The 26,657-nt window shown below is 39.0% G+C and overlaps 1 protein-coding gene across 7 annotated transcripts in view; it reads left to right on the top strand.

Moving 5' to 3' along the window:
• Positions 1–26,657, top strand: part of ARHGAP28 (Rho GTPase activating protein 28) — a 226,245-nt gene that overhangs the window by 163,132 nt on the left and 36,456 nt on the right. For 6 of the 7 annotated variants that reach the window (XM_047827012.1, XM_047827011.1, XM_047827007.1 and 3 more), the window contains 6 exons: positions 5,578–5,667; positions 16,199–16,283; positions 18,166–18,308; positions 20,879–21,044; positions 21,146–21,237; positions 23,550–23,627. In XM_047827012.1, the coding sequence (XP_047682968.1) occupies positions 5,578–5,667; positions 16,199–16,283; positions 18,166–18,308; positions 20,879–21,044; positions 21,146–21,237; positions 23,550–23,627 (654 nt within the window). The remainder of the gene's footprint in view (positions 1–5,577; positions 5,668–16,198; positions 16,284–18,165; positions 18,309–20,878; positions 21,045–21,145; positions 21,238–23,549; positions 23,628–26,657) is intronic. The other variant, XM_047827008.1, reaches the window with a different exon arrangement.

Below are 26,657 nucleotides of genomic sequence, written 5' to 3'. Positions count from 1 at the left end.
CAAAAAGATTCAACTTCTGTAAATCTTGGAAAATGCAAACTAACCTATAGTGAGGGAAAGGAGATTGTGATTGCCTAGAGACCTGGGGATAGGTGAGGAAAGGAGGGAAGGAAGGTTTGACAGGGGTATAAGAAAGTTTTTGGTGTGCTCCTTTTGTTCACTGTATTGACTATGGTGATGGTTTCACTGGTCTAAATATTTCTCAAAACGACATCAAAATGCATGCTTTTACTCTTTAAATATTGGCAGTTAATTGTAGGTTATACCTAAATAAACCTTTAAAACAGAGTTCATATAATATATTATAATTTCATTAATATCCAAAGTGTTTATTTTGCAACAAGCTACATTAAGTAAAGAAATAGTCTTTTTATGTATTATATGTGGTGGACCCTTGACTCTGAACTGCAAATGCCACTGAATTTGGGCATTGACAAAAGTCTTACAACTCAGTCTTCCATCAACAAACCTACTCTACAAACCACTCCTTATATAGATAAAATGTGCAGTCCACATAAATGAATTAGTCATTTGAGGTGTTAGTCTAGTCGAAAAGCAAAGCAGTTCATCTAGTATATTTCCAATGTCTTAAGTGAGTGAAATCAAATGGCTACACTTGATATTGATTCATAATTTACTGCAGAATACAATCATCATACCATCTGTTTAAAAAATGTCAGTTACATCTGCGTTTGCTTCATGGAAAAGAAAATCTAAAGAACTTTGATTTAAACAAGTGGGGGTTTGTTTTAGTCACAAAACAAGGAACCAATGGTGGGTAGGCCAAGGTTGGTACCACTGTGTACAATGCAATGCCAGCGTTAGCATGAACTTTTAACTTTTTCCTTTTATGCTGCCACTGTAGCGTACGGATTTAATCCAGCAGACTCTGAATACCATGTTGATGTTCCTGATTGGAATATGTGTAAAATGAGTGACGCTTATTAACAGAAGACCTTAGCTGTCAGGGAAAACCTTTATGGCAGAATTCCTCTTATTGCTCATTGAATGTTGCACTCTTATATTATTGTTTTTCTTTTCTTTTCTTATTTTGGTTACCTGAATCTCATTCCTTTATGTATAAGTGGTTTCGTTCGTTTGTTTGTTCACTGTGCAGATTTTTTCAACTTTGGCATTTTTAAAAAAACAAAATTTTTTTTAAACGTTTATTTTATTTTTTTGAGACAGAGAGAGACAGAGCATGAACGGGGGAGGAGCAGAGAGAGAGAGAGAGAGAGAGAGAGAGAGGGAGACACAGAATCCGAAGCAGGCTCCAGGCTCTGACCTGTCAGCACAGAGCCCGATGCAGGGCTCGAACTCACAGACCGTGAGATCATGACCTGAGCCGAAGTCAGGTGCTTAACCGACTGAGCCACCCAGGCGCCCCTCAACTTTGGCATTTTTAATTGATTTTGAATTTACTGCTAGAGTTCTGAACCATCATGAGGATCTGCCCTTTACTGCATTCATTTTGGCCATTGCTCCGCAAGTTCCTTCTATCCAAGGACTTTTTTTTTTCCCTCCAGTTTTTGCACACTGTCTTCTGTTATGTTTTACATTATTTTCTCCCCATTTTCTGTGTTTCCAGCCTTCTAGAACACACGTTAAATGGTTGTTTCTTTGATTGAATTTCAGTACCTCCAAAATTTCCTCTCCTGTTAGCCTGTTTGCTTGGATTTCTTCATCTTTATGTTGCAGATTAATAGTTTTTTCTTGGTCACGATGGTATTATTGTAGCTTATCTCACTCTTTTTCTGAATTTCAGTAAACATGGTCTTCTTTTTTCCCATTATTGTAGCAGTGGGCTCTTGGTTCAGAGTAGCCATAGCCCCTTAAATCACTCTGAAGAGAAGAATTACATTTGTTTTTTTTAAATATATTTTTTAATGTTTATTTTTGAGAGAGAGAGAAAGCATGCTTGTGCAAGAGCGAGTGAGCGGGGGAAGGGCAGAGAGTGAGGGAGACACAGAATCTGAAGCAGGCTCTAGGCTCTGAGCTGTCAGCACAGAGCCTGATGCAGGGCTTGAACCCGTGAGCCGTGAGATCATGACCTGAGCTGAAGTCAGACGCTTAACCAACTGAGCCACCCAGGTACTGCAAAGAATCACATTTTTTTAAGGAATCAAAATATTTTTATGTTTTTTTACTGAAGTAGATTTACAAACAATACATACGTGTGTTTTAGGTGTATAATTCAATTGGTTCTAACATATGTTTTTACCCACATAACCACAAGTTAGTCAAAACAGAGAAAATTTCCATCACCCCAGAAATCTCTTTGGGGCCCTTTCCCTTATCCTCCTGCCCCTCCTCCAGGCAAGCCCTGCACTGATTTCTAACCCTTAGGTTGGTTTTAACTTCCATATAAGTAGAATTATAAATACAATGTACTCTTGTGTCTGTCTTTTTTTCACTCAAAATAATTTTTAGATTCATCCATTTGATGCATGTGTTGGAAGTTGGTCCTTTTATTACTATCAATAATCCATTGCATAAATATACTATTGGTATATCTGTTCACCTGGTGATAGACATTTGGATTGTTTCCAGTTTTGAACAATTATGCATGTTACCACAATGAACATTCATATCATATAAAGGATGTGTATTCTCATCATTTCTCTTGGGTAAAGATGCAACATAATTTAGATTTTTGGCAGACAACCTACCCACAGGCCATCACCCATAGCTCATAAACTCAGAAAGAAATAATAGGTAAATCAAAAATAACTAAATTCTTTTTTTTTTTTTTAATTTGAGGGAGAGAGAGAGAGAGCATGAGCATGAGCAGGGGAGGAGAAGAGAGAGGGACACACAGAATCTGAAGCAGTCTCAAGGCTCTGAACTGTCAACACAGAGCCCGACGTGGGGCTTGAACTCGTAAACTGCAAGATCATGACCTGAGCCAAAGTTGGCCGCTTAACCAACTGAGTCACCCAGGCGCCCCTAACTAAATTCTATCTTTTAAAAAAAGCGTCTATAGGGAGAAGCAACAGCAAAAACTAATTTTTTGTGTGTGTCTCCCAAGTGGAGGATGTCGTCAGCTAAAGCTTGGTCCTTGGGGGTAAGCTCATACAGAAAAACAACAGACTACCATGTAAAAAATTTTTTTTCAGTATTTTCACTATCAACTAAGATATAAATATTTAGGGTTTTTTTTCCAGTTATTTTTCAAATATAAACCTCTTAAGTGGAGAAATGCCAGCTTTTAGAATGTGTAATAATAAGTGACACAAACAGTGAAGTGCCCGAGTGTGAGAACCATCTGATCAGGAAAGTGCATATCTCCCATTAGGTGGCAGCAAGCGTTTTAGGTTTTAGGTTTTGTGTCCACTGCAGAGAGAGCTTTGTACGAAGACTACGGATCCAGGTTGTTTTTTCCCATCTCTTTCCCTAGTCCCTCCCTCATAACACTGTCCTTGAGAATCCTGTCACAGCAAGAGGGTGAGGTAATCCACCCGAGACTCCATCCAAGGAGGCATAGGGTGGAAAGTGTTCCACAAGGCAGAAGGTACCAGCACACTCTCAGGTGGAACTACAAGCCCTGTGGGCTCTCAAAATCCTCTGCAGAATCATAGCACAGGACTTTATTAATTTTTAATCAATTAGGAAATTGCTGTATGTTTCCTTTGCACTTGAGTGGATCAATTTTTCTGAAGGCCAAAATTTTGATTGTGTGTTCTTGTGAGCGAGTGGAGTGTCCTTAGCTTTAAGGTGCATAGAGGAGGCAGGTAGGTTGGTAAACGTTGTCCCCAGATGCGAAGGATGCCAAGGATGAAGGATGAAGGACCTAAGTCATTACTTACAGGCAAAGCTGACTTCATTTCAGTCTCCCCTCCATGACTCTTGTTGTGGCCTCCTGATTTCCTTCTCTCTCAGACCCTTATACTCACAATAGGAACCCACCGCCCAAGGTAGTTAGTTCATTTTATTTGGACTACATTTTGGGAGGGTTTCCTCGGTTATATTTAGGGGCTGTCTACATATTTTAGGAGCTGGTCTGCTTGGCTCCTATTTTGCAAACATTTTTTAACTATGTACCTGGGACTCTTTCCTAGTCTTTGTACAATTCTGTGTTGTTTGTTTTTCTTCTCCCTCTCTGGAAATTTTCTTTCATGCTGCTCGGGGTAAAGATTTTTATTTTACCAAACGCATTCTATTTTCTTTTCATCTACAAATTTCTATGAGTTGGTCTGCTGTAGAATTCTGTACTGGTTCCCAGTGCTATTAAAAATGTCGTCCTTTAAAAAAAAAGTCTTCCTTTAAAAAATTATATGTTTTCTGCCATTTCAGTGATTGGGGATAGGAAGGGTAGATAATTGTCAGTTCACCATCTTGACTTAAATTTCTTATACTAGTTCTTGTGTTTTATTTGTCCCTTAAAAAAAAAAAAAGCCCTTTTCTCACCTTGTAAAGTAATGCCTGTCCTCTATAAGAAATTTAGAGGGGCACCTGGGTGGCTCAGTCGGTTAAGCATCCGACTTCGGCTCAGGTCATGATCTCTCAGTTTGTGAGTTCGAGCCCCACATTGGGCTCTGTGCTGACAGTTCAGAGCCTGGAGCCTGCTTCAGATTCTGTGTCTCCCCGTCTCTCAGCCCCTCCCATTCTCAAGCTCTGTCTCTCTCTGTCTCTCAATAATAAATAAGCGTTAAAAAATTACAGAAAAAAAGAAATTTAGAAAATGTGGTCAAGCAAGGTGAGCAACAGTTTTTTAAAAGAATACTGTATGTATTCATAAGTATCAAATGCATCGTATTTTGCAGTAAGGTTCCTTCAGTAAAGAAAAGAATATTGAGGTCTTAAATTTTAGTGAAGCTGTTGTCTGCTAAAGCAAAAATCTATTTCCAGCTTTATAAACATAATGTGGTGCAGTTGCTGCTGAATTCTCGTCACTGCAGAAGATAATCATAGGGTGTGTTTAAAAAGTAAGATTAGACAGGTTTGTGTTCGGCCATGTGTAATGGAAGCGTTGGAGTTATTTTGCTTCACATGTTGATTTGGAGGTCCAAGTCTGACAGGGCATTCACCTGATACCTTTGCACAAACCCAGGTGGGTTTGATCTTCTGCCCCTGCCATCCTTTGCCGTGGCCATCATGCTTATTCGAGCAAGATACCCGGCAACTGTAGGCTGTCATCTGCGGTGCTGTCATGAGTGTACAGGAGCTGACCAGATTCTTTTTTGGTCAGGAAAGCCTCAGCCATTCCGGAAGCCCTCTTGGTAAAATTACACTTGCATCTCATGGACCACACTTGTCACGTGATCACTCTTAGCCGCAACGAATCCTGGAAATGAAGTTCTTTGGTTTAACTCCCTGGAACCACACCAAGACATTGTTAAAGCAAAGGGAGTTTGTGGCGGGCAACGGCAGTGTCTGCTACGGGGGCCAGCGTCTGTCCAGTGTCGGCCAGAGGGCCTGGCATTTAGGCACTCACGGTAATGTTCCCTGAAGGGCTGCCCAGGCAGTCACGACTTTGTATGTTGTCACACACATCTAAATACATACACACAGTGCAGGACACAAACACATTAGAAGTGTCTGCCTGAATAAGAATGGTACTTTCGTTTCTCCGTCTAGCCAGATGATGCTTCTCTCAACAGTACCGCCCTGTCAGATGGGTCCCCAGATGAAGAAGGGAGTTTTACAGTTCCCAGGAGTGGCTCTGTGGTAAGTCGTCACATGCCAAGACAATTGCACATCAGGGCAAAACTGCAAGTTCAAGGCGAGAAGAAGCAATCTCCTCAAAACAGATAAGAAAAACTTGAACTGAGATTGCAAAGAAACCACAGCTGCCAGTAGACCCACCAGTGTTGGAACAGTTAGGAAGTAGGAGACTCAAAACTGAGGAACAACTAGATCTTAGTTTAAAAGAGGGCTCCATAAACTAATACCTCTATGGTCAGAAAACAAAGGATGTTCTCTACATGTATCAAGCACGGAGGAATTTACCTTTGGTCCTCTGGGCTGAGTTCACACCAGTGATCCAGCCTAACTCTGCCATTTGACCCAAAGGTCCTCTTACCTGCAGGATAAATTAAAGAGCCCTCATCCTGATATTGAAGGCACTGTTGCCTACATTTCCAGCCTTAGATCACACCCATATAAATCCTCCAATTCAGACAGATTCTGTACTTTTCTTTCTCAGAAAGTCTCATCATTCCCCCTCCCCAGAACCACTGGGGATCCCCGCCTGGGGTCTCTCTGTAACTGCTCTGGCAGGGGGGTTACAATGGACCAGAGGAAGTGAGAGACCCTGGTAAATGAGATAGCAGTTCTTTGATGACAGGATGATTGGAAGGCAAGAGCCCATTAGTCAGGCAAATGGAGGGGGCGCATTTACAAGTCCCTCTGGGCAGTAGTTTGTCATCTGGCGTCCAGTTTGAGAGAAAGGATAGTTGATGTTCACATGCATAACACATTAGATCCCCACTGTTCAGAGAGACAAAGCTGTTAGCCCCAGGTGAAGGAGCTTTTCTGTTGTGTTTTCAGAGTTTTGGTTTTGAAATTGCTTTGCTACAGTGATCTATAAAAAGCATAAAAGAATGCGAGTGTCTTCGTCGATGGGTAACTTATAAATAGCATTACAGGTTATGGCACAGATAGGTTAGGGGTTACCCACAGTGTCTGACCTACTGGCTTTAAATTCAGCTGCTACTATCCTATTTAAGACTGTGCATTGGAATGCAAACGAGTGAGGATGTCTCTGTTTTAGAGATAATCTCCAGTACTGATGGCTGAAAACAGAGTAAGTCATTCACAAACTCTGACAACTACTAAAATGAGGAGTTACCTACAGTAGACCTTTCAGAGTTGTGCTGTGCGCCTGCGACTGGGGACTCCTGCCTAAAGCTTTGCATAGGATCCTATATATTCTCTTGGCTGGTGATGCTACCATGTGCCCAGGGTACCATCCCTAAGCATTAGCGTCAACTCTACCTACATGCTTCCCTCTACATGCTCATCTCTGAGACCTATGGATTTTGCCTTATAAAGAATATTTCTAGGGGTGCGTGGGTGGCTCAGTCAGTTAAACGTCAGACTTCAGCTCAGGTAATGATCTCGCGGTTCATGAGTTCGAGCCCCGCATAGGGCTCTGTGCTGACAGCTCAGAGCCTGGAGCCTGCTTCAGATTCTGTGTCTCCCTCTCTCTCTGCCCCTCCCCTACTTGTGCTCTGTCTCTCTCAAAAATAAATAAAAATTTAAAAAAAAAGAATATGTCTACATTCTACATTCTGGAATATTCTGCATTCCAGAATATTCTACATTCTAGAATATTGCTACTCCCCTATTTTCCTGTAACTACTTACTTAGTACAGAAGCTCATCATCTTACTGTATTACTGAGATAGCCTCCTAAGTGATCTGTCCCTGACTTTAGCTTATACCCCTCAAATTCATCCTTCCCACAGCTGAAAGTCATTGATCTATAAAAATGCAAGGCATTGAGGAGGGCACTTGTTGGGATGAGCACTGGGTGTTGTACGTAAGTGATGAATCATGGGAATCTACCCCCAAAACCAAGAGCACACTATATACACCGTATGTTAGCCAACTTGACAATAAATTATATTAAAAAATAAATAAATAAAAAGTAAAATAATGAATGAATGGATAGATAGATAGATAGATAGATACAATAAGTGCGAGCCTTGTTTAACACCTACTGAGGTTCCCCCACGTCTTCTAGTTAACATAAACACTCCTGACCCACCTTACTCGTCTCTCTCTAGCTGACTTTACTGCCCCAGTCATTTTATAAAAGCCAACACAGGACTGCATGTGGTTCCATGCACACACCAAGTAGCACTTGAAGCAGAATGGTTACATAATTGAGTTGCTGAGGGGGAGGATTTTGGGTAGGCCTTATTTTCTAGGTTTTCATTAATCCATTCATTCATTCACCAAATCCTTGTTAGGCACATATTGTCTGCAAATAGGATACTTGAAAGCTTGAGAGTATAAGAGAAAGACCGTGGTCTCGTGTAGCAGTTATAGATAGTGTTTCCTGGAGTAAGTTAATCATTCAGATTTTCTAAAAGGAAAGAAAAAAAACTAAATCTTTTTTTTTCTGAAAACTGATTGAATGCTAATTATGATATAAATAAAAGTGTCAGTATTGGGACTCAAAAAAATCTGATTTGTATCAGTCTCCAGTGTGACTTACTTTGGATGGTTTGTTACTCAGATATCTTTATTTAGAAATGTTGAACAAATTGGCTAGTTGCTAGAGAGATGAGAACTTAACCCTTACTGCACCTATACTGAAAATCGTTCTAGAACTTCTTACCACCGGGGAAATACATTTTGACCTCTCCACTTCTTGATTATAAGGAGGCATTGGCACCCCAGGTTGGTTCTGCAGTTTCTTCTAGATGGTAAGATTTCTAGTAATTCAGTGAAGTGGTAGCAAGGACTTCAGGGGTCCTGGCCATGACTTCTGTAAAGTATATCTTACTTGGCAGGGTGAATTCCCAAGGACATTTCATTGTCATCTTCAAGACTTCAGAGGGCCCCAACAATTTGCCCTTGGAGTTTACGTTGTGAAATGGTATAAAGTAGATAACCTAACTTGGTCTTTTCCAAAAGGATAACCTTGGCTTGATCAATTTTTTTTCAATCTTTCATCTTTTATGTACATTAGAAATGTTATTTTATGATAATTGAAACCTCTGTATGTATGGGGTCTATCTTAATTACTATGACTCTGTGGTTTGTTTTTGATGTCTTTTGGGGTGTGTTCACCCTTGTTGTTCTGGATCAAAATTTTCTTTCTTCTCAGGAATTTTTACTTCCAAGTGAGCTTAGGATGACTCTATAACCAGCCATTAAATAAGTCTTGTTAGGACTTCACTAAGAATTTTATTGAATTTAAAGATTAATGTTGGGGAGAAAATTCACATTTTAAAATACTGACTCTTCCCACTGAGAAATAGTAATTGTCTTTCCACTTATTTATGTTTTCTGCTCTTCAATAAAAGTTCATAATATTCTTTCTTATACATTTTTTATTGATTAATTACTTAGGAACTTAATAGTTTTCATTGATATTTTAATGGTAGATTTTTTTTATGATACCTTCTAGTTTGTTTTTGTGGCACTGTAAGGGAAGTAAATTTTTGGATTTCTCACGAGAGTATATTTTATAGCTTCCTTTCTGAAAATTCTTCTTCTAAGAACTTTTCATTTGATTTTATAATTTATAGATATCATCTGAAATAGTGAAAGTTTTCTTTACTCAATCTTTAAAATAGTCATTTTTAAAAAAAATTTTTAATGTTTATTTTTATTTTTAAGAGAGAGTGAACGAGGAAGAGGCAGAGAGATGGGGAGACAGGATTTGAAGCAGGCTCTGTGCTGAGAGTGGAGAGCCTGATGTGGGGCTCAAACTTACAAATGATGAGATCATGACCTGAGCTGAAGTCAGAAGAGAGGCTTAACCGACTGAGCCGCCCAGGCATCCCTAGTCATTTTATTTCTTTTCCCTGTTTAATTGGACCGATCACAATCACTGATTATATTGAATAATAATTATGGGGATCTTTGAATAAGTTCTTGATTTTCTCATGAATTCTTTTAAGTTTCATTGTTAAGTAGAATATTATTTGTTCTAGGTTTCTGAGACATCTAGTTGTTTTTATTAGAAATGGAGGTTGAATTATATAAAATAATTGTTCATCATCTATTAAAATAAATATATTTTTCATCTTGAAGCAATTACTTAAGGAAATTCTATTGATGTCTTTCTAATATTGAACTATAATTTTGTTGATAAAAATGAACCCTACTTATTGTGTTACATTATTCTTTTATTACAATGCAGAATATATCATTTACTACTATTTTAGCATTAAAAACACTTTTTTAATGTTTATTCGTTTTTGAGAGAGAGATAGAACGTTAGCAGAGGAGAGGTACAGGAAGAGGAAGACACAGAATACGAAGCAGGCTCCAGCACAGAGCCTGACACGGGGTTCAAGCTCATGGACGGTGAGATCATGACCTGAGCCAAAGTCAGATGCTGAACCAACTGAGCCACCCAGGCACCCCAATTTTAGCCTTTTTAACTGCTGTTCTAATAAATGGGATTAGCCTATATATATATATATATATATATATATATATATATATATATATATAATTTCTTTTCATTGTTACAGAGTTATAGTGACCTTGGTATGAAAGTGTTAAGAAGCTTGGTTTTTTGTTTTTTGTTTTTTTCAGTATTTTGGAGCCATATATTAAATTTTGGTGTAAATATATAATCTATAAAAGCTATTATATATAAGTTTGTATTGCAATTTGTTTATGAAACCTCCAAGGTCTGGCATCAATGTAGATATAGTGCTTTACTTTTTCAATGGATATGGTTTTGAAGTTATATTCCTTTATATTCCAATTGGTATGAGTTTTGGTAATGTATGTTTGTTCTAGCAAAATATCCAATTTATTTATCATTTTAATATATGTAGATGTTTGAGTGTGTGTACACACATGTATACAAATATATACACATATTTATTTAGGCATATACTTTCTAAATTTTCTGCGAGGCAGCTATTTGCCCTTTTTTTATTTCTAATATTTATGTCTTTTATCCCAATTAGAATGTAAATTGTTGTCTGTATCAGCAATATTTTTTAAGAAATCACTTCCTTTAATTGAGGAAGCCTACTTTTTCTTTTCTAATTATTTTTTTATATTTTTATTTACATCCAAGTTAGTTAACATACAGCGTAATAATGGTTTTAGGAGTAGAATTTAGTGATTCTTCACTTACATGTAACACCCAGTTCTCATCCCAACAAGTGCCCTCTTTAATGCCCATTACCCATTTAGCCTATTCCTCCCCACCCAACTCCCCTCCAGCAGCCCTCAGTTTTTTTCTCTGTATTTAAGAGTCTCTTAGGGTTTGCCTCCCTCTCTGTTTTTATCTTTTCTTTCCCTTCCCCTGTATTCATCTGTTTTGTTTCTTAAATTCCACAAATGAGTGAAATCAATGGTATTTCTTTTCCTCTGACTGATTTTGCATAACATAATACATTCTAGATTCATCCACATTGTTGCAAATGGCAAAAATTCATTCTTTTTAATCACTGAGTAATATTCCATTGCATGTATATACCACATCTTCTTTATCCATTCATTGGTTGATGGACATTTGGGCTTCTTCCATAATTTGGCTATTGTGGATAGCATTGCTATAAGCATTGGGGTACGTGTGCCCCTTTGTTTATTTTTTAATTTTTTAAATATTTTATTCATTTTTGAGAGAGAAAGACATAGAGTACAAGTGGGGGTGGAACAGGGAGAGAGAGGGAGACACAGAATCTAAAGCAGGTTCCAGGCTCCAAGCTGTCAACACAGAGCTTGAGGTGGGGCTCGAACCCACCAACTGTGAGATCATGACCTGAGCCAAAGTCAGATGCTTAACTGACTGAGCCACCCAGGCTCCCCTGAATGTGCCCCTTTGAATCAGCATTTTTGTATCCTTTGGATAAATACCTAGCAGTGCAGTTGCAGTCGTAGGGTAGCTCTGTTCTCAAAAAAAGGAATCTCCATAGTTATTTCCAGAATGGCTGCACCAGTTTGCATTCCCACCAGCAGTGCAAAAGTGTTCCCCTTTTCTCACATCCTCACCAACATCTGTTGTTTCCTGAGCTGTTAATTTTACCCATTCTGACAGGTGTGAGGTTGTATTTCATTGTGGTTTGATTTATATTTCCCTAATAATGAGTGACGTTGAGCATCTTTTCATGTGTCTATTGGCCATCTGGATATCTTCTTTGGAAAAGTGTCTGTTCTTGTCTTTTGCCCATTTCTTCACTGGATTTTTTGGTTTTTGGGTGTTGAGTTTGATAAGTTCTTTATAGATTTTTTATACTAACCCTTTATCTGATGTGTCATTTGCCAATAATCTTCTCTCATTCTGTCAGGTGCCTTTTAGTTTTGTTGATTGTTTCCTTCTCTGTGCAGCTTTTTATCTTGATGATAGTTAATTTTTGCTTTTGTTTCCCCTACCTTGGGGAAATAAGAATTTTCTAATAAGAATTTTCTGTGGTCAAGGTCAAAGAGGTTGTTGCCTGTTTTCTCCTCTAGGGTTTCATTGGCTTCCTGTCTTACATTTAGGTCTTTCATCCACTTTAAGTTTATTTTTGTATATGGTGTAAGAAAGTGGTCCAAGTTCATTCTTCTGCATGTTGCTGTCCAGTTTTCCCAACACTATGTGCTAAAAAGACTGTCTTTTTTATTGAAGCCTACTTTTTCTGTTGTGTTAATTTATTTAATCTTTATTTTTCATTCATTCTTGGTCTTGTATAATTTTTTCTAGTCTCTTGGATTATAAACACTTATTTTTGATCTTTCTTATTTGCATTTAAGGGCAAGAATTAATCTCTGAATAATATTTTAGCTTTTATCATGGATTTTTGGAATTTATTGTTCTTATTGTCTAACATTTAGCTTATAATTTCACATGTGATTTAATTTTTAATCTAAGATATCATTGGAATGCCTTTAAATTCGCATTTGGATAGATTTTATAATTATTATTATATGTTTTATTTTAAAATTGATTGCATATTTGTCAGTGAATGTGACTTATTTAAGTTTATCTCTAGGGTACTGAGTATTTACCCAAAGAGAAAAAAATAATTCAAAAAGATATACGCACCCCTGTGTTTGCAGAATTATTTACAATAGCTGAGATATGGAGCCAACCCAAGTGTTCATTAATAGCTGAATGGATAAAGAAGATGCAGCATATATGTATACAATGGAATGTTACTCTGCCATAAAGAAGAATGAGATCTTGCCATTTGCAACAACATTGGTGGGCCTATAGGATATAATGCTAAGTGAAATAAGTCAGACCAAGAAAGACAGATACCATATGATTTCAGTCGTCTGTGGAATTTTAGAAACAAAACAAATGAACAAAATAAAAAAAGAGAGACAAAAAACCAGACTCTTAAGTACAGAAAACAAACTGGGGTTGCAGAGGGGAGGTGCAGGGGGATGAGTGAAATAGATAAAGGGGATGAAGAGTACACTTAACTTCAACAAGGACTGAGAAATGTATACAAGTATTGAATCGTTATATTGGACACCTGAAACCAATATAACACTGTATGTTAATTACATTTCAATCTCAAAAAAAAAAGAGTAGTTATGGAGAATTTAGTAAGATGTAGATTTATCAGTTCTGATCTCAGGTGCAGAAGAGGAAGAAGGGGAACCTTATTACCTGTATTGATTCAAGGCAACTTGTATACATAGAGTTATAACACACACACTCAAACCTTGAGAAAAAAGGAAACAGCCAGTCTGGAAGGTCAGAAACAGCTCCTGTAAGTAATGAACATGGAAAATGTTTGGTATGGTGTTTCTGTAATGTGAAGGAAATATCATATAGTCAAAGTCTGGTTTTGAAAGAACTCCAGCGGTAGTGCCAACCTTTCACAGGTTGGAATTGAAAAATCATTATCCCCCATAAGTTATACTCTCCAATCCCAGTGCCACATGATTTGGACAGCAGAGCAAGTTTCACTGGCTGGAAAATGTTCCTTTTCCTTACCATTGAAGCCCAGCCTCTTGTGGTCAGGCACATAGGGAAATGGTAGGATCTGTTATCGACAAGCAGAGGAAGTGTGTTTTAAATAGGAATGGCATTAACATTTGAAATATATTAAAATAACTAGTAAAGATTTAAAAACGATGCTAGTGTTAGTGTGTTTAATGGGTGAATGGATGTTTTAAAACTGTAAATACAGAGCACCTAGCCTTTTCACTCAACCTACTTCAGAACTCAAGGTCCATTCACTAGCAGATTTATCTTCCTTTTTCATTCTTACCATGTCATTCTCCTGCTTTAACATGGGGAATTGTGTTAAATGTTCTTTTGTTTGTTCTGTTCTGTTTTGGTTTAACCCTTATGAGAGTCTCAGCTCCTCTGCCTGGCTTTCTGAGCCTTCCATAATTGTAGTTGACTGTCTTGAGTAATTTATTTCTCAGGTTTTTATAATACCTTGCCTCAACTCCTGGTAAACCAGTCTCTCCTGGTTGGTAGCTGAAATGTTTCAGGTATTTCCATACCTGAACTTTCTAACTTTATTTCGTGTCTGAATGCCTGTGCCAGCCTCCTCTGGCTCTGTAAGTCCTCTCCATCAAGCTTTGAATTCCAGTTCCAGTTTACCCACCTCTGGGTGAAACCCTTCCAGGCTGCACCTCTTCCTTCTCCATTACCCTCCAGTAAACACACAGTTGTGTTGTAGAAGAAATTAGCTCTTAACAGCGGGTTGACCGTTTTTCAATAATGTTCCATAAATGTTACTCTCTACTCCTCGTTATGAATAGCTCGAGAGCAGGGATCACAGTTTAAACTTCTGCCTCCCCCAAGATAGTCCCAGAATAGTTTACATTACAAAGGGCATGCATGCCTTCAGTCCAGTAGGTTGGCTATAGGCCAAGTAAACCAACTCAGCAGGTGGATACTTCTCCACTTCACAGATTAAGAAGTTGGCATCTACTAGGGTCTAAACATCCCAAACCATCAGTTTCAGACTGTAAATAAATGCCTCTCCATTTTCAAGACTGTTGTCTACCATAGGTGAGTCATTTAAAAGTTTGAGAAAGTTTTTTTTTTTTGAAAACTTCAGAAGACCACTGAAAAGTGGTCCATATCATTTTAAGGATTTTAGTGTACAGATTGGTTTTTAGAGCCACCAGAAATCTGATTGGCAGTAAATTGTGTGGCTTTAGACCTTTTTATGTCTTTTCATTCTCCTACCAGTTCCAGTAATTGGGCATCCATGTTTTAATAATTGGCCATGTCTTTACATGATTTTTACACAATTACAAGTGTGTTATCTCCTTTGAAATAAAATAGGAAAAAGAACACACAAGGCTCAAAAATTTAGACTTTCCTTGTGTAATTTGTAGCACATGATAAAGGATCTTTCATGAAGCAGGTGTTCAGTAATTGCTAAATAAATATGAGAATAAAAGAAATAACATCAGGCTCTGTGGAAAAAATGAACAGACTTTATACTGAAAAGATTGCTGATTGAATAGCAGATTTTCATCGTCACACACATTCATAGATAATAACTCCCACATTCAAATCTCTATTGGCAGAAATGATAGATTTGTGTGTAGTTTTTTTTTTTACTAGTACCCTTCCAGACTTGAAGGGTGCTTTACAAAGATACTCAACTCCTGACAATATTGCAGGGGAGGGCAATGCTTTGGCAGGATCTCAGTGAAGAAACTAGCAAATTAGAAGCTGGACTAGAAGAGCATACTTAGGCTTTTGGTAGTTATTATCACTCTTTATTTTGTCATGAAGGAATTAATATGTTAATCATCAACAGTAGCCAACCCCCATATGGTGCTCAGTGTGTATCAGATATTATTTGATGTAATTTATACAGGACAAGTCATGTGAAATTCATAATAACTCTTTGAATATTCTACCAACAGAGAACCTAAGTGACTTGCTCAAGGTCGCACAACAAGTGGGGGAGCCTGGATTAGAATTCCAGCAGTGTGGCCCTAGTGTCCTTTCCATTAGCCATGTAGCTATGTCATCACCTGGAATTCTTTTTTTAAGTTTATTTATTTATTTTGAGAGAGAGAGAGAGAGAAAGAGTATGCATGCAAGTGGGGAAGGGGCAGAGAGAGAGAAGGGGAGAGAGAGAATCCCAGGCAGGCTCCACACTGCCACGCTGTCAGTGTGGAGCCCTATGCAGGGCTCGAACTTATGAACCGTAAGATCATGACCTAAGCCTAATTCAGATGCTTACCTGACTGAGCTGTCTAGGTGCCCCCATCACCTGGAATTTAAGCCTAAAATGTGTGGCTACTGCACCAAAAATAACAAATACTGTAATTGTCAAACTGTGTGACATCAAGCATTGTAATTTCTACATCTTAGGAAGGGTATGAATAGCAAATTCTCCAGAGCTAAGAAGACACAGTTATTTTGACCTTGACACAGTTCTCCTTTGAGAAGCTTGTGTGAGCTGTATGGCTCTGGATTGAACAAAGGAGCAGAAAATCAGGTGCAGGCCCTGTATGAAATCAAGAATTGCTTGGTGTGAAAAGAACTTTTGTAAACTGCAGAACATAAATCAGATTGGCATGTGAGGCAGTCCGTACTTACATGATATAATGTCTTGTGTTCATCTTCCCTTGTTTCACAGTCTATACTTGAGACCATTCCAGCTCTACCAGTTCATTCCAATGGATCTCCAGACCCTGGACAGTCAGTTCAGAATGCAGTGAGTGGTGAGCAACACCTCCTTCTCTATTGAACTTAAGCTGTGTCTTCTTGCTTTTGTTCTGGCATTCAGCACAGTTACCAATAACGTTGTCAAGGCAGAGTGTGTGTTTTTCTTCCCATTTTGATTCTGTCACTCTAGTACTCACTCCCTGCCAGCTCCAAACACCCCATTCTGTCACACCAGACAAAATTAATTGAGCCAAATTGGAAGCAGAATCTTTTTCTCCTTCACCACCATCACATCATTTAGAAAGTACTCACTTGGGTAGTGTCTTTGATTTGAGGTCTCTTTCACAAGTAATCTGGATCTGCTTAATAGTTATAAGTGGTCCAGGAAGTAGGACACTTCCAGAAATCTCTACTTACGCTCAAGTGTAAGCAGCACCAGAGAAGCTTATAACATACGAGGTTACAGGCTTAGCTTTTAACTGGGCCTCTTCCACTTGAGCATTGGGCATGCTCCAGGGGCTCAGTATGGAATCCGAAATCCTCCTTATAGGAAGTAGGCTCCTTCAAGACCCTACTCTGGTGAGTCCTTGAACCTTTCCTTAAATATGTGCCTCTTCTTATATACAACAGAGCTTCATACTTTTAGCATTAACTTCTAAATTCAAATGAGTTGGGGTGATGAAAATGTTCTGATGTTTGTTATTCAGTTCAAATTACACCTCTAAGAGATAAAAGTCTACTGGGGGTGGTTTGTTGGTTTGGAGAACTGTAATCACCACTCTCCAAAAAAATCTATGTATAGAGCTATAAGAAGTTAGAGTATTATTTAACAATTCATCTTCTTCCACTTTAAATGCAAGCCTCTGTATGAGGAGTGAACATCAAAACTCCCCCTTTGCCATTTCTTAAGTTTTTACTGCATCCATTTATTGTATTTTTAATCAAAAATACTAATACTAATCAGTATTTCAGTTCAGAACTTTACAAACTGTTGATTTGCAAATTTTCCCATTTAGGTTTTAACATAAGATTCTTTAGGTCTTCTCTTATTTCTTTTCATTGTTGTTCCTTTTGTTCTATTTGGTTGTCCTTTGGTCACTGTCTATAGAAGAGGGTAGAAAAGATGAGTTCTCTTTTTGTAATCAAATTGGTCTTTCATTGCATGTGAACAATTTTTCCAAGCAATGAAAAAAAAAAATGGCAAGCCAGAATCTTAGTCAGATATTAGAGTTTAGGGTTACTCAGATGATTTCTGGATTCACTTGTTTTTGGTCAAGGAATCTATTGTCTCACATTCCAAACTACCTCAGGGAAAATATTTATGTGGGACATTATACCCATTGGGCTGTTTCTTAATAAACAGCACACAAGGTCAGGTAACCAAATCAGATCCTAAGAATTTGGATTAATTTACCAGAACAAACCTAGCAGTGAAGTCCAAATTTAATTTGAACACATCTTAGGAGACAAAAATCCCATAGTTTGGGAAAAACAGTAAGAGAAATGAATTTAGGCAGGAAGTGTAGTGGGGTCTCTGCCCTTCCTCCTTCTGCCTTAAGCTTCTGCTTCCCCAGTAGTGGCAACATTGGGTTTAGGTGGACTTAACTGTAATATCATGGTAACATAGATCTACCTCATTTGTGGGCTTTCCTCTAGTAATCCTCTAGTGCCTTTCATGAGATGTAAAAAGTAAGATTAAAAACATGAGATGAAATAGGAAGTTTGTTTGGATAATGATTATAGAAATTCATTCATATGGAAATCTGATGACCCCACATTATCCTTTAACTGAAATCCTCTGAGTGAGTCTGATGCTTTCTTGGATGTAAACATTCTGACATGCCTATAAGTTAACTTATAAATATTTTGTACTTACGTTACAGGAAATGATTGTAATTGATTAAGTGACTTATAAAATATTATGCATCTTTTTTTTAGATGATGTTTATCTGGAAAAGAACATTCCGCCAGAAACTGAAGAGCTGTCCTTCGAAGTATCTTATTCAGAAATGGTTACAGAGATTCCAAAAAGAAACAAATTTAAGAAGTCTGAATTTAAGAAAGACGACTTCGCCTTAACTGTATGTAAAGCCTTTCATGATTATTCCAGTAACTTCCTGTAACTTTTCCATGGGACAAACTAGTATTTAAAACAAAACAAAACAAAACAAAACAAAACCCACATCTGTGTGTAGAGGAAAGGTCAGGCATCGGTGTTGCATAACACCAGGGCACCATTTATTGTGCAGTGCACAGCCTGCCTAACAGGACTAGGTTGAGGAAGAGTTGTGAGGGTATACGCTTGAATACTGTTTTATAGAAGAAATAGGATTTCCTGGCTTGTGTGCTTTCATGCACTTTATATCATTACTTTACTTATAGGTTAGTGCAGATTCTAACTGTATACCTAGTTGTACCTCTAGAAGCCACATATCAGAAGGGGGTACTGCAAAGTCACAGTCATTACAATAAGAAGTGAGCATTTAATGGGACAGGTACTAAAAATTCATCAAATATAGACTCAAGAGTTTATATTATTATTATGGAATAGGCAAGTAGAGCTATAGACTTCATTATCCTGAAAGCCTCAGTATGTATGTATATATATCTCCAGGATATTCTATCTTAAAAGCCCACTACAAGAAATATGTTACATTGATCTGTTGGCTACTCGATAAATGCATTTGTGAAGCATTCATGATGTAGAGCCCTGAATATTCTATGCTGATGAGAGCTGGAGGCATGATGAGCAGGGTCAGGCAGTTTCATGGCTAAAGGAATGGGTCATATAAAAACTGGCAGTCTTTGCCTAGGTAGCCTAGAGACCGTTCCCAGACAACCTCCCCATGATGGAGGGGAGCAGGAGGGCAGAGCAAGAACTGTAAGACTCACTGAGTGCCTTCTACCAGCTTGATGCTGCATTAGGTATCCTCTTGTAATCACCCGGTGACTGCTCCCATTTTACAGCTGAGAAAACTGAGGCCCATGGGGTCCTGGGTGGCCCATGGGATGATTAAGTGTGTGACTTCAGCTCAGGTCATGATCTCACAGTCCATGAGTTCAAGCCCTGTGTCGAGCTCTGTGCTGACAGCTCAGAGCCTGGAGCCTGCTTCAGATTCTGTGTCTCCCTCTCTCTGCCCCTCCCCCGCTCACACTGTCTCTCAAAAATGAAAAAAACATTAAAAAAGAAAAAAAGAAAACTGAGGCCCAAAGAAGTTAAGAAATATATCCAAAGCCCATCAACAAATAGGAGGTAGAAACAGGATTTAAACCTCCATGTGTCAAACTCCAAAGCCCCTCCTGGTCCCTAAGCAGTTTCCATGTTGGTAGGGCATTAAGAGTATTCTGGGGCAAAAAGGAAATCCAGTGGGACTCTGGTTTCAGGGGCATCCCTCCCAATCTTTAGGGAGAGTCATCCAAGAGAGGATGCTGGTCCCCAGTTCCCTCATCCAGGCTGTCTGTCGCCTTCTGAGATTTGGGTCATCTGGGGTGCAGGTCAGTCTCTGATGAAGAACTTTGCGTGGGATTTAGCAAGTGGTAATTACTCCATGAATAATTGCAGTTCTTGTCTCTATTGTTGTTGCTGTATATTACCGTTATGTGGGGCCTTGGTCTCAGAAAGAAGGTAAAACAGCTCAGCGTTTATAGGACAAGGTTGCCCCAAACCACATTCTGCATTTTATTGTTTTAATTTTAAAATACTTGAGGTTCCACAGAACAGCTGTCGACTGAATGAACGAATGAATGAATGAGTGGCTGGTTTAAAAACCTCAAGAAAGCTCTAATTGAGGGAGCCCCTATGGAGAACGTACAAAGATTTGTAATTGAAATAACTGGGATTTTTCTACTTTAGCATTTGTTTCAATAGCAGGTTTTTTGAGAACAAAGCATACTTGTGGTTATTATAGGAGAACAGTCTCTCCTTTAAAAGGTCTTACTTGTTAGTCTTCACAAGTATTTTTGGATTGTCAAAGACTTTTTGTTTTCATTTTGCTGTATTTTGTTTCCTATTGTGGAAATAGAGAATACAGCAATATCATTGTCTCAAAACTTATAGGAGGATTATTTGGCACTTTCTATGTACTTTTCCTTTTTATGAATATTTGGAGTCCTCTCGATTTGATTTTCAAGGGAGAGTAACTGCTGTCTCAGCAGGCATGTGCAGTGAGATTCAGTGGGGAGATTCGTTCGTGTTTTAGAGTTTGTAGAAGAAAACAGACTGTATCTGATGAAAGGACTGATGGTCCCCCACCCCCAAAAAGATACATCAAAAGCTCTTCTGGGAGCACTTAGCTGTTGTGCCTTATATTCCTGGGTCACATGTGCCCGTGGTAGGTACATTCCACATGGTGCCTGGGACATCAGTTGACAACAGAGGATGTCTCTTCGAAGAAACAAGTTTTCACGGTTGTGATGATAATGTGGTAGTACACTTCAGTCCACTGTTTTGTTCCTAATGTAGCACAAGAGCGTTCTGCAAATGTTCTAAAAACCATTCATAATCTTTCTATGACACAGCTTGCTCCTCACAGATTTCTTACAAGTAGCATGTTTTGCTATACAGATTTAGGATGCCCAGGTGACATTTAAATGAAGGGATGATACTTTTCCTTTGCCATAAAAAAATAAATATCCTTCATATGTATTGTAGAAATTTATTGTCCAGAAAACCAGATTCGGTCTAACTGAAGCAGGAGACCTGTCTTCTGAAGATATGAAGAAGATCCGCCATCTGTCTCTGATTGAACTGACTGCCTTTTTTGATGCCTTTGGAATCCAGCTGAAAAGAAACAAAACTGAGAGAGTAAAAGGACGAGGTAGTTAAGACAGGTTTCTTCTGATTTTAACTCTTTGGCGCACTGGAATAAGCGCTTTTCTGATTCTTTTTTCTTTCTTTCTTGCCCATTTTACAATGAAGACACTGGGATTTTTGGAGTTCCGCTCACAGTCCTGTTGGACAATGACCGAAAGAAGGATCCTGGAGTGAAGGTTCCCCTGGTGTTGCAAAAAGTGAGTGGAATGTAAATGAATGGGGAAAGGATAGAGCCTCATGCTGGCAGCTTGGTATCTGGAAACCCGCTGATGAGTTTTCGTTTAGATTTAGAGACACTAAAGCCCTCTTAAGCCTCAGGCCCTTGGTGATTTTCAGCTTTGCTTATTCATCCCCATAACATCCCCACAGCACCGGGGCCACTTTGCCTTGCTGTGAACTTGTGGAACCTGTGACACTGTCTGACCTTAAAGCATCAGGTGATGGACACAGATACTCTGTACATGGCTTCCTTCTGTTATGTTTTCTCCGGTAGTTTCTAAAGGTTGCTTGTCTGTGTTATATGTTAGTATTTGATTATTCTCTCTAGAATATAAGGTGACCATTAATTATCAGCTATTACATTGACTAATTATACAAGTATTTGCTGAGCTATCTCACAGGATGGCTGTTTTTAAATATGTATGTGTAATCATTTAAATGAATTCACCAAACAAAGCTTAATAAAGCCTAAAAATCAGCTTTTCTGGTGGTTTTTCAGGTATCACTAGGGAGATAGGGCATATTTAGACAAAGAAGAAGTTTGGTGGAAGGGAGTTTTGAAAAATGATATTATCTGAACTGTCATCTGCCAATATCTCTGAGACCATGATTGCTCAATACCTGATTTAAGTCATGTGTTTTATAGACAACAATTTACTTGGGTTTACCCAAGTGTGCATTTATTCAACAGTGACATCCAGTGGCACATTTAAAATTCCAAGCCCTAAACACAAATCTTGTTGCATTTTAAATTGAGTTTTTAAGTAATATAGGAAAATAATTGACTGCAGAAGCATAACACTTATCTTATTCACCATAACAATGCTATGTCTGTTTATTGTGTTCTCTCTGAACTTTGTTCCCAGTGCCTCAGATTGAGCTACTCCTGAAGTCAGGTGATTGATTGATTGATTGCTGCTGATGAAGACAGGGGATGATGATGAGAGAGAGCTAAAGGGTGCTGGTGATATGCCAGTGTGCACGGGGGCATCTGTAGGGCACCTCTCCTGTGTGGGTACCATCCATATCATAGCGTGGGGAGTCAGCAGCAAGCAGCCAGAGGGGACTGTGTTTTCTACTGCTGAGGCCACCAAGGCACAAAAGGATAAGCTACCTTGCCCTTGAACACACAGCCAGCAAGGAGGAAGGGTCAGAGGGAGCACAGCATATACACCCTCAGCCAAAGTCCATGGTGACACTAAGATTTTCTTTCCTTCCTCGAAATAGAATTATGACTTCTGTCTTCTGGGTAAAGGACAGAGTTTGAAAACAATACGTAAAAAGTCTAAGACTGAGAAGATTCAACACATGAATTTATATTATTGTGTAGATGCAAAAACCTAGCACAGAACTTAGCAAATGGAAGGTGCACAATAAATGCTAGTTCAACTCAATCTGGATTTATACCATGTTAGCAACTCAATAAATGTTAGCTATTACTCCCCTTGTGGTCAGGAGTTCCTCATTGAAGACAGCTAGAGGTATTATTCGTCTACTCCTATGGGAGAGTCTTTTTTTATGGACATATTTCTTTGGCCTAAATATCCATTTCTCTCCATACCCTACAAGAACTACCTTAGTTCCAGGCACCATTATTTCTTGAAAGGAAAATAGCAGAGACTCTGGGTCCTCCTGTGTTGTGTGAATAGGGGCAAGTCCTTTACCCTTCCCATGCCTCAGTCTCCTCAGCAGTTGGTTGGGGGTATGGTTAGCACCTGCCTTATAGGATCAGTGTGAGGATTACATGAGTTAATAGATGCAAAGTTCTGAGAATGGGGTATCTGACACAGTAAGTGCACCATAAACATTAGGTATTATTATTACTATAACAGCATCATCATCATCATCGCCATGAGAACTCATGAGAGGTATAAACCTTTACAGTTTCTACCTCCTTGGTCATACTTTTAGGATTCCTGTAGTCTCTCAGCTAAACTTGTTGCATCTGATAATAGCAAATTTAGAATCTTTCCTATTGGTCCATCTGCAGAAAGAGATAGAGTAGTCAGATCTTAAAGTGGGCAAGTGGCCACCAACTTTAGTGGTCAAGAGCCATTACTTTTGAAGGTGGTCTTGGGAAACCCCCAGGAGGTTCTCAGTCTCCACTTCATTTGTAAATTGGAGGCGACTGTTGATTTCAGAGGCAGTTGTAAACATTGAACAAAACATTCAAGTACCAGTCACATATATATGCATGGTAATTTATTGATTGTTGTCACCATCATTATTATTTCAGATGTTTATAATTATATGGAGGTATTTATTTTTATAACATATCATTGCTTTCTAGTTTTTTGAGAAAGTTGAGGAATCAGGCCTGGAATCTGAAGGAATTTTTCGACTTTCTGGATGTACCGCCAAAGTCAAGGTACTGAACGTTTTCTCTCTTTCTATTTGGAGATCTAAGCCAGCTAGACCTGGTTCACACAGGCCCCAGGTTGCAAGTCCTCTGTTGTTGTTGTAGCTGTGTTGTTGTTGATAGGACCACTTGATCCTCGTGTTCCTGGATACCTATGATTAAATGTTTTATATCCTTTTAAATTAAAACAACAACACTAAAAAACCAACAACAGCGAAACAACATACCAATTCACCATCAAAAACTGCCGCTTATCTTTCTTTAGTTTGGAAAAGTTGAAATGTCCCAGCATTGTTTTCTGGGTTAAACATTTTAGTTGGCTGTGTTCCTCTCAGTCATGGAATTCACCAACCCAATGTTACGTGAGCCCTGTTGCCATTATCAGTTGCTTTGAACTGAGAAACATTCTTTGGCTTTCCTTTTAATGAATGTCCTTATAAGAATATGTAAGAATGGTGGTCACCAGCGGAATAGTCACTCAGCCCAGTTCCATTTAAGGTGATGTTAATTTCTCCATATGAAACCACCCAGGTAACATGATTCCTTTTGCTTTGCTTTATTGCTTTTCTATAGTGGCAAACTGTACAGTACCATAATGGAAAGAAGCACTGAAAAGCTTTTCTTATAAATTTCCAGTAAGACCTTCCACTTAGTCTCTGGTGGTGGGGGTGCATCACAGGAAGGAGTCCCACTCTTCTCAGATCACTCCCTGGCTGGTAGACATGAGAACCTGAGCAGTTTTAAACAGTCAGTCCTTGAGTAAAAAAGTCTCAGGATGAGGGAAAAATTAACTTGGTTGCAGTGTGTAGAGGTAGAAGAGCATCTCTTCATTACTTCATTTTGGTACATGGTTTGGGCAATCCTATTTGTGTCAGAAATCTCAGAGTTTTTATTTAGAGGTGTGATGAGCTGTTTTTGTCAGTTGAAACTGAAAATAAGTAAGCTGTGCCTGTTGGAAGATTCTGAGGTGGAGTCAGGAGTAGAAGAGGGTTCTCTGGGCATAGAGTTGCTGCAGGACTGGGAAGGCCGTGCCTCAGACCAGATGCAGGGCTGATGCTGTCCTTCCCTGTTGCCCCACCTGGCAGAGGGGCCAGATGCCAGCTTCCACACCGCACTCGGCCACTGCTGGGCTTCCTGTGAAGAAGGGGATGAGGCAGAAGAGCTGGTGTTAACTGTGGGGGAGTCGGTTGGCTGGGAGTCACCTGCATTATTTTGTGCAGGTAATTCGTTTTGCAAGGGAGATCTGAGCAGTGCACCATGCTTTGCCAGTGGCAGAAGGGATTAGGGCATTTTGGAGAGTTGTAACCTCCCTGGGAATGGGGATTGCTAAGTGCTGGCACAAAGTCATTTGAAAGGCAAGAAAAATCCTAATGACTCCTCAAGATTTATTCTTTCTTTGTTTTTATGTTTATTTATTTTGAGAGAGAGAGAGAGACAGAGCACAAGCAGGGGAGGGGCACAGAGAGATAGAGAGAGAAAGAGAGAGAGTCCCAAGCAGGATCTGTGCTGTCAGTGCAGAGCCCGACAAGGGACTCAGTCTTGCAAACTGGTAGATCACGACCCGAGCTGAAATCAAGAGCCAGATTCTTAACCAACTGAGCCACCCAGGTATCCCATGGTTTATTATTCCTAAATCGAGTCTGCTTTTTGTCTCAGGTTCTGATGGGTATGGTTCTTATATGTACCCTGAATCAGAGAATGAAAGTTGTCATCTCTGTTGGGTCAGAGAACCAAAGGAAAGTCAGGGAAACAAACTTCCTAGACACAATTAGAATTCATTCCCCTAAACCTCTCTCCATAATTGGGAAGCTGCATTTGCACATTCTTCCTGGCCTCTGTGTGTGTGTGTGTAAAACATAATGGAAATGATTTAAAAATTTTTTTTCAAAATAATCAAAAGGAGTCAGCCTTACACAACATCTGTTGTGTGCACGAAGTTTAACACCATAGCACAAGTTACTTTTCTTTAGCTAATCTTTGACTGAAAAATGCTTGCCAGAGGCTAATAATCCCTTCAAGAGTGTTCTTACAGGCACATGCATTCCTGAACCACATTTAGGGAAAAGTCCCTTTTCTCCCCTAATCGGGTTTATGTAGTTTCAGCCTATTTCTTCCATCTCTTATTAGTCTGAAAATGTAATCCAGATGTTTTCATGGTTTGAGCTCCAGGAAAACCAATGTGAAAGAAATCTGGGCCAGCGAACAGAAACAGGGGACTATCGTAGTTAGAAAGACATTGTAACTTGATATATTAAAGGGGTCTTTATTTCTCTCCTTTGTTCAAACTTTAAACTACTTTTGTAAGTTCATCTGTTAGACTAGTTTTTCTAGGAATGTGCTTCGGGAAAGACAGTTAAAAAACCCTCCATTATAATTATCCTCGAATTGTGCCAAATGGATGATGCTAACACTAACGTATCGTTATGAACAATCCAGCCCAGGTTTGTGCTTTCAGGGCCTGGTGAGACGAACAGGGACACAGCCCTGGGGGGCAGCTGCTAGCTTTGACCGCACAGGGAACACAGCAGTGGAGCCCATTTCTGTATTTGAGGCCTCAGATCATTTGGAACCAATTTAACGCTTTGGTGTTTCCAATGATTTTCTTTTCCAAAAATGACAGAAATTTGAGCCAAACACTAGGGAATACATTTTATGGAAGAAGGCAGACTGTTTGACATGCGAGGTTCTCTTTTTTTGTGACTAGCTGCTCTCAGTGTTTCATAATTATGTTACTTGGTCTGCTAGTTTCCCTTCCTGATCCGGTTTTTGAAGCTGAAGGTGGGTCATTTACATTTTCATAAAACAGCCTCTGAAATGGAAGCAGGTTGTATATTTGCTCAGAGCAGATTTAAGGACGTGGCATCTGACCCTTGCCTAGTTTTCTCATTAACACTGGACAGAAAACATGACTTCTTTAAACTTTAAATGCTTCCTGTCTTTGGCAAACTAAATCCAACGCCTGGTTTATATGGCTTCATGTTTAGGACCGCCGTGGAAATGTTAGCTCTGCCCCTATGTCCCTCAGTTTGCTTTAGTCAG

The sequence above is a fragment of the Prionailurus viverrinus genome, chromosome D3, assembly GCF_022837055.1.
Source record: "Prionailurus viverrinus isolate Anna chromosome D3, UM_Priviv_1.0, whole genome shotgun sequence".
In the NCBI taxonomy this organism is placed as follows: Eukaryota; Metazoa; Chordata; class Mammalia; order Carnivora; family Felidae; genus Prionailurus; species Prionailurus viverrinus.
Note: the sequence above shows the minus strand (reverse complement) of the source record. Positions and strands in the feature narration are given on the sequence as shown.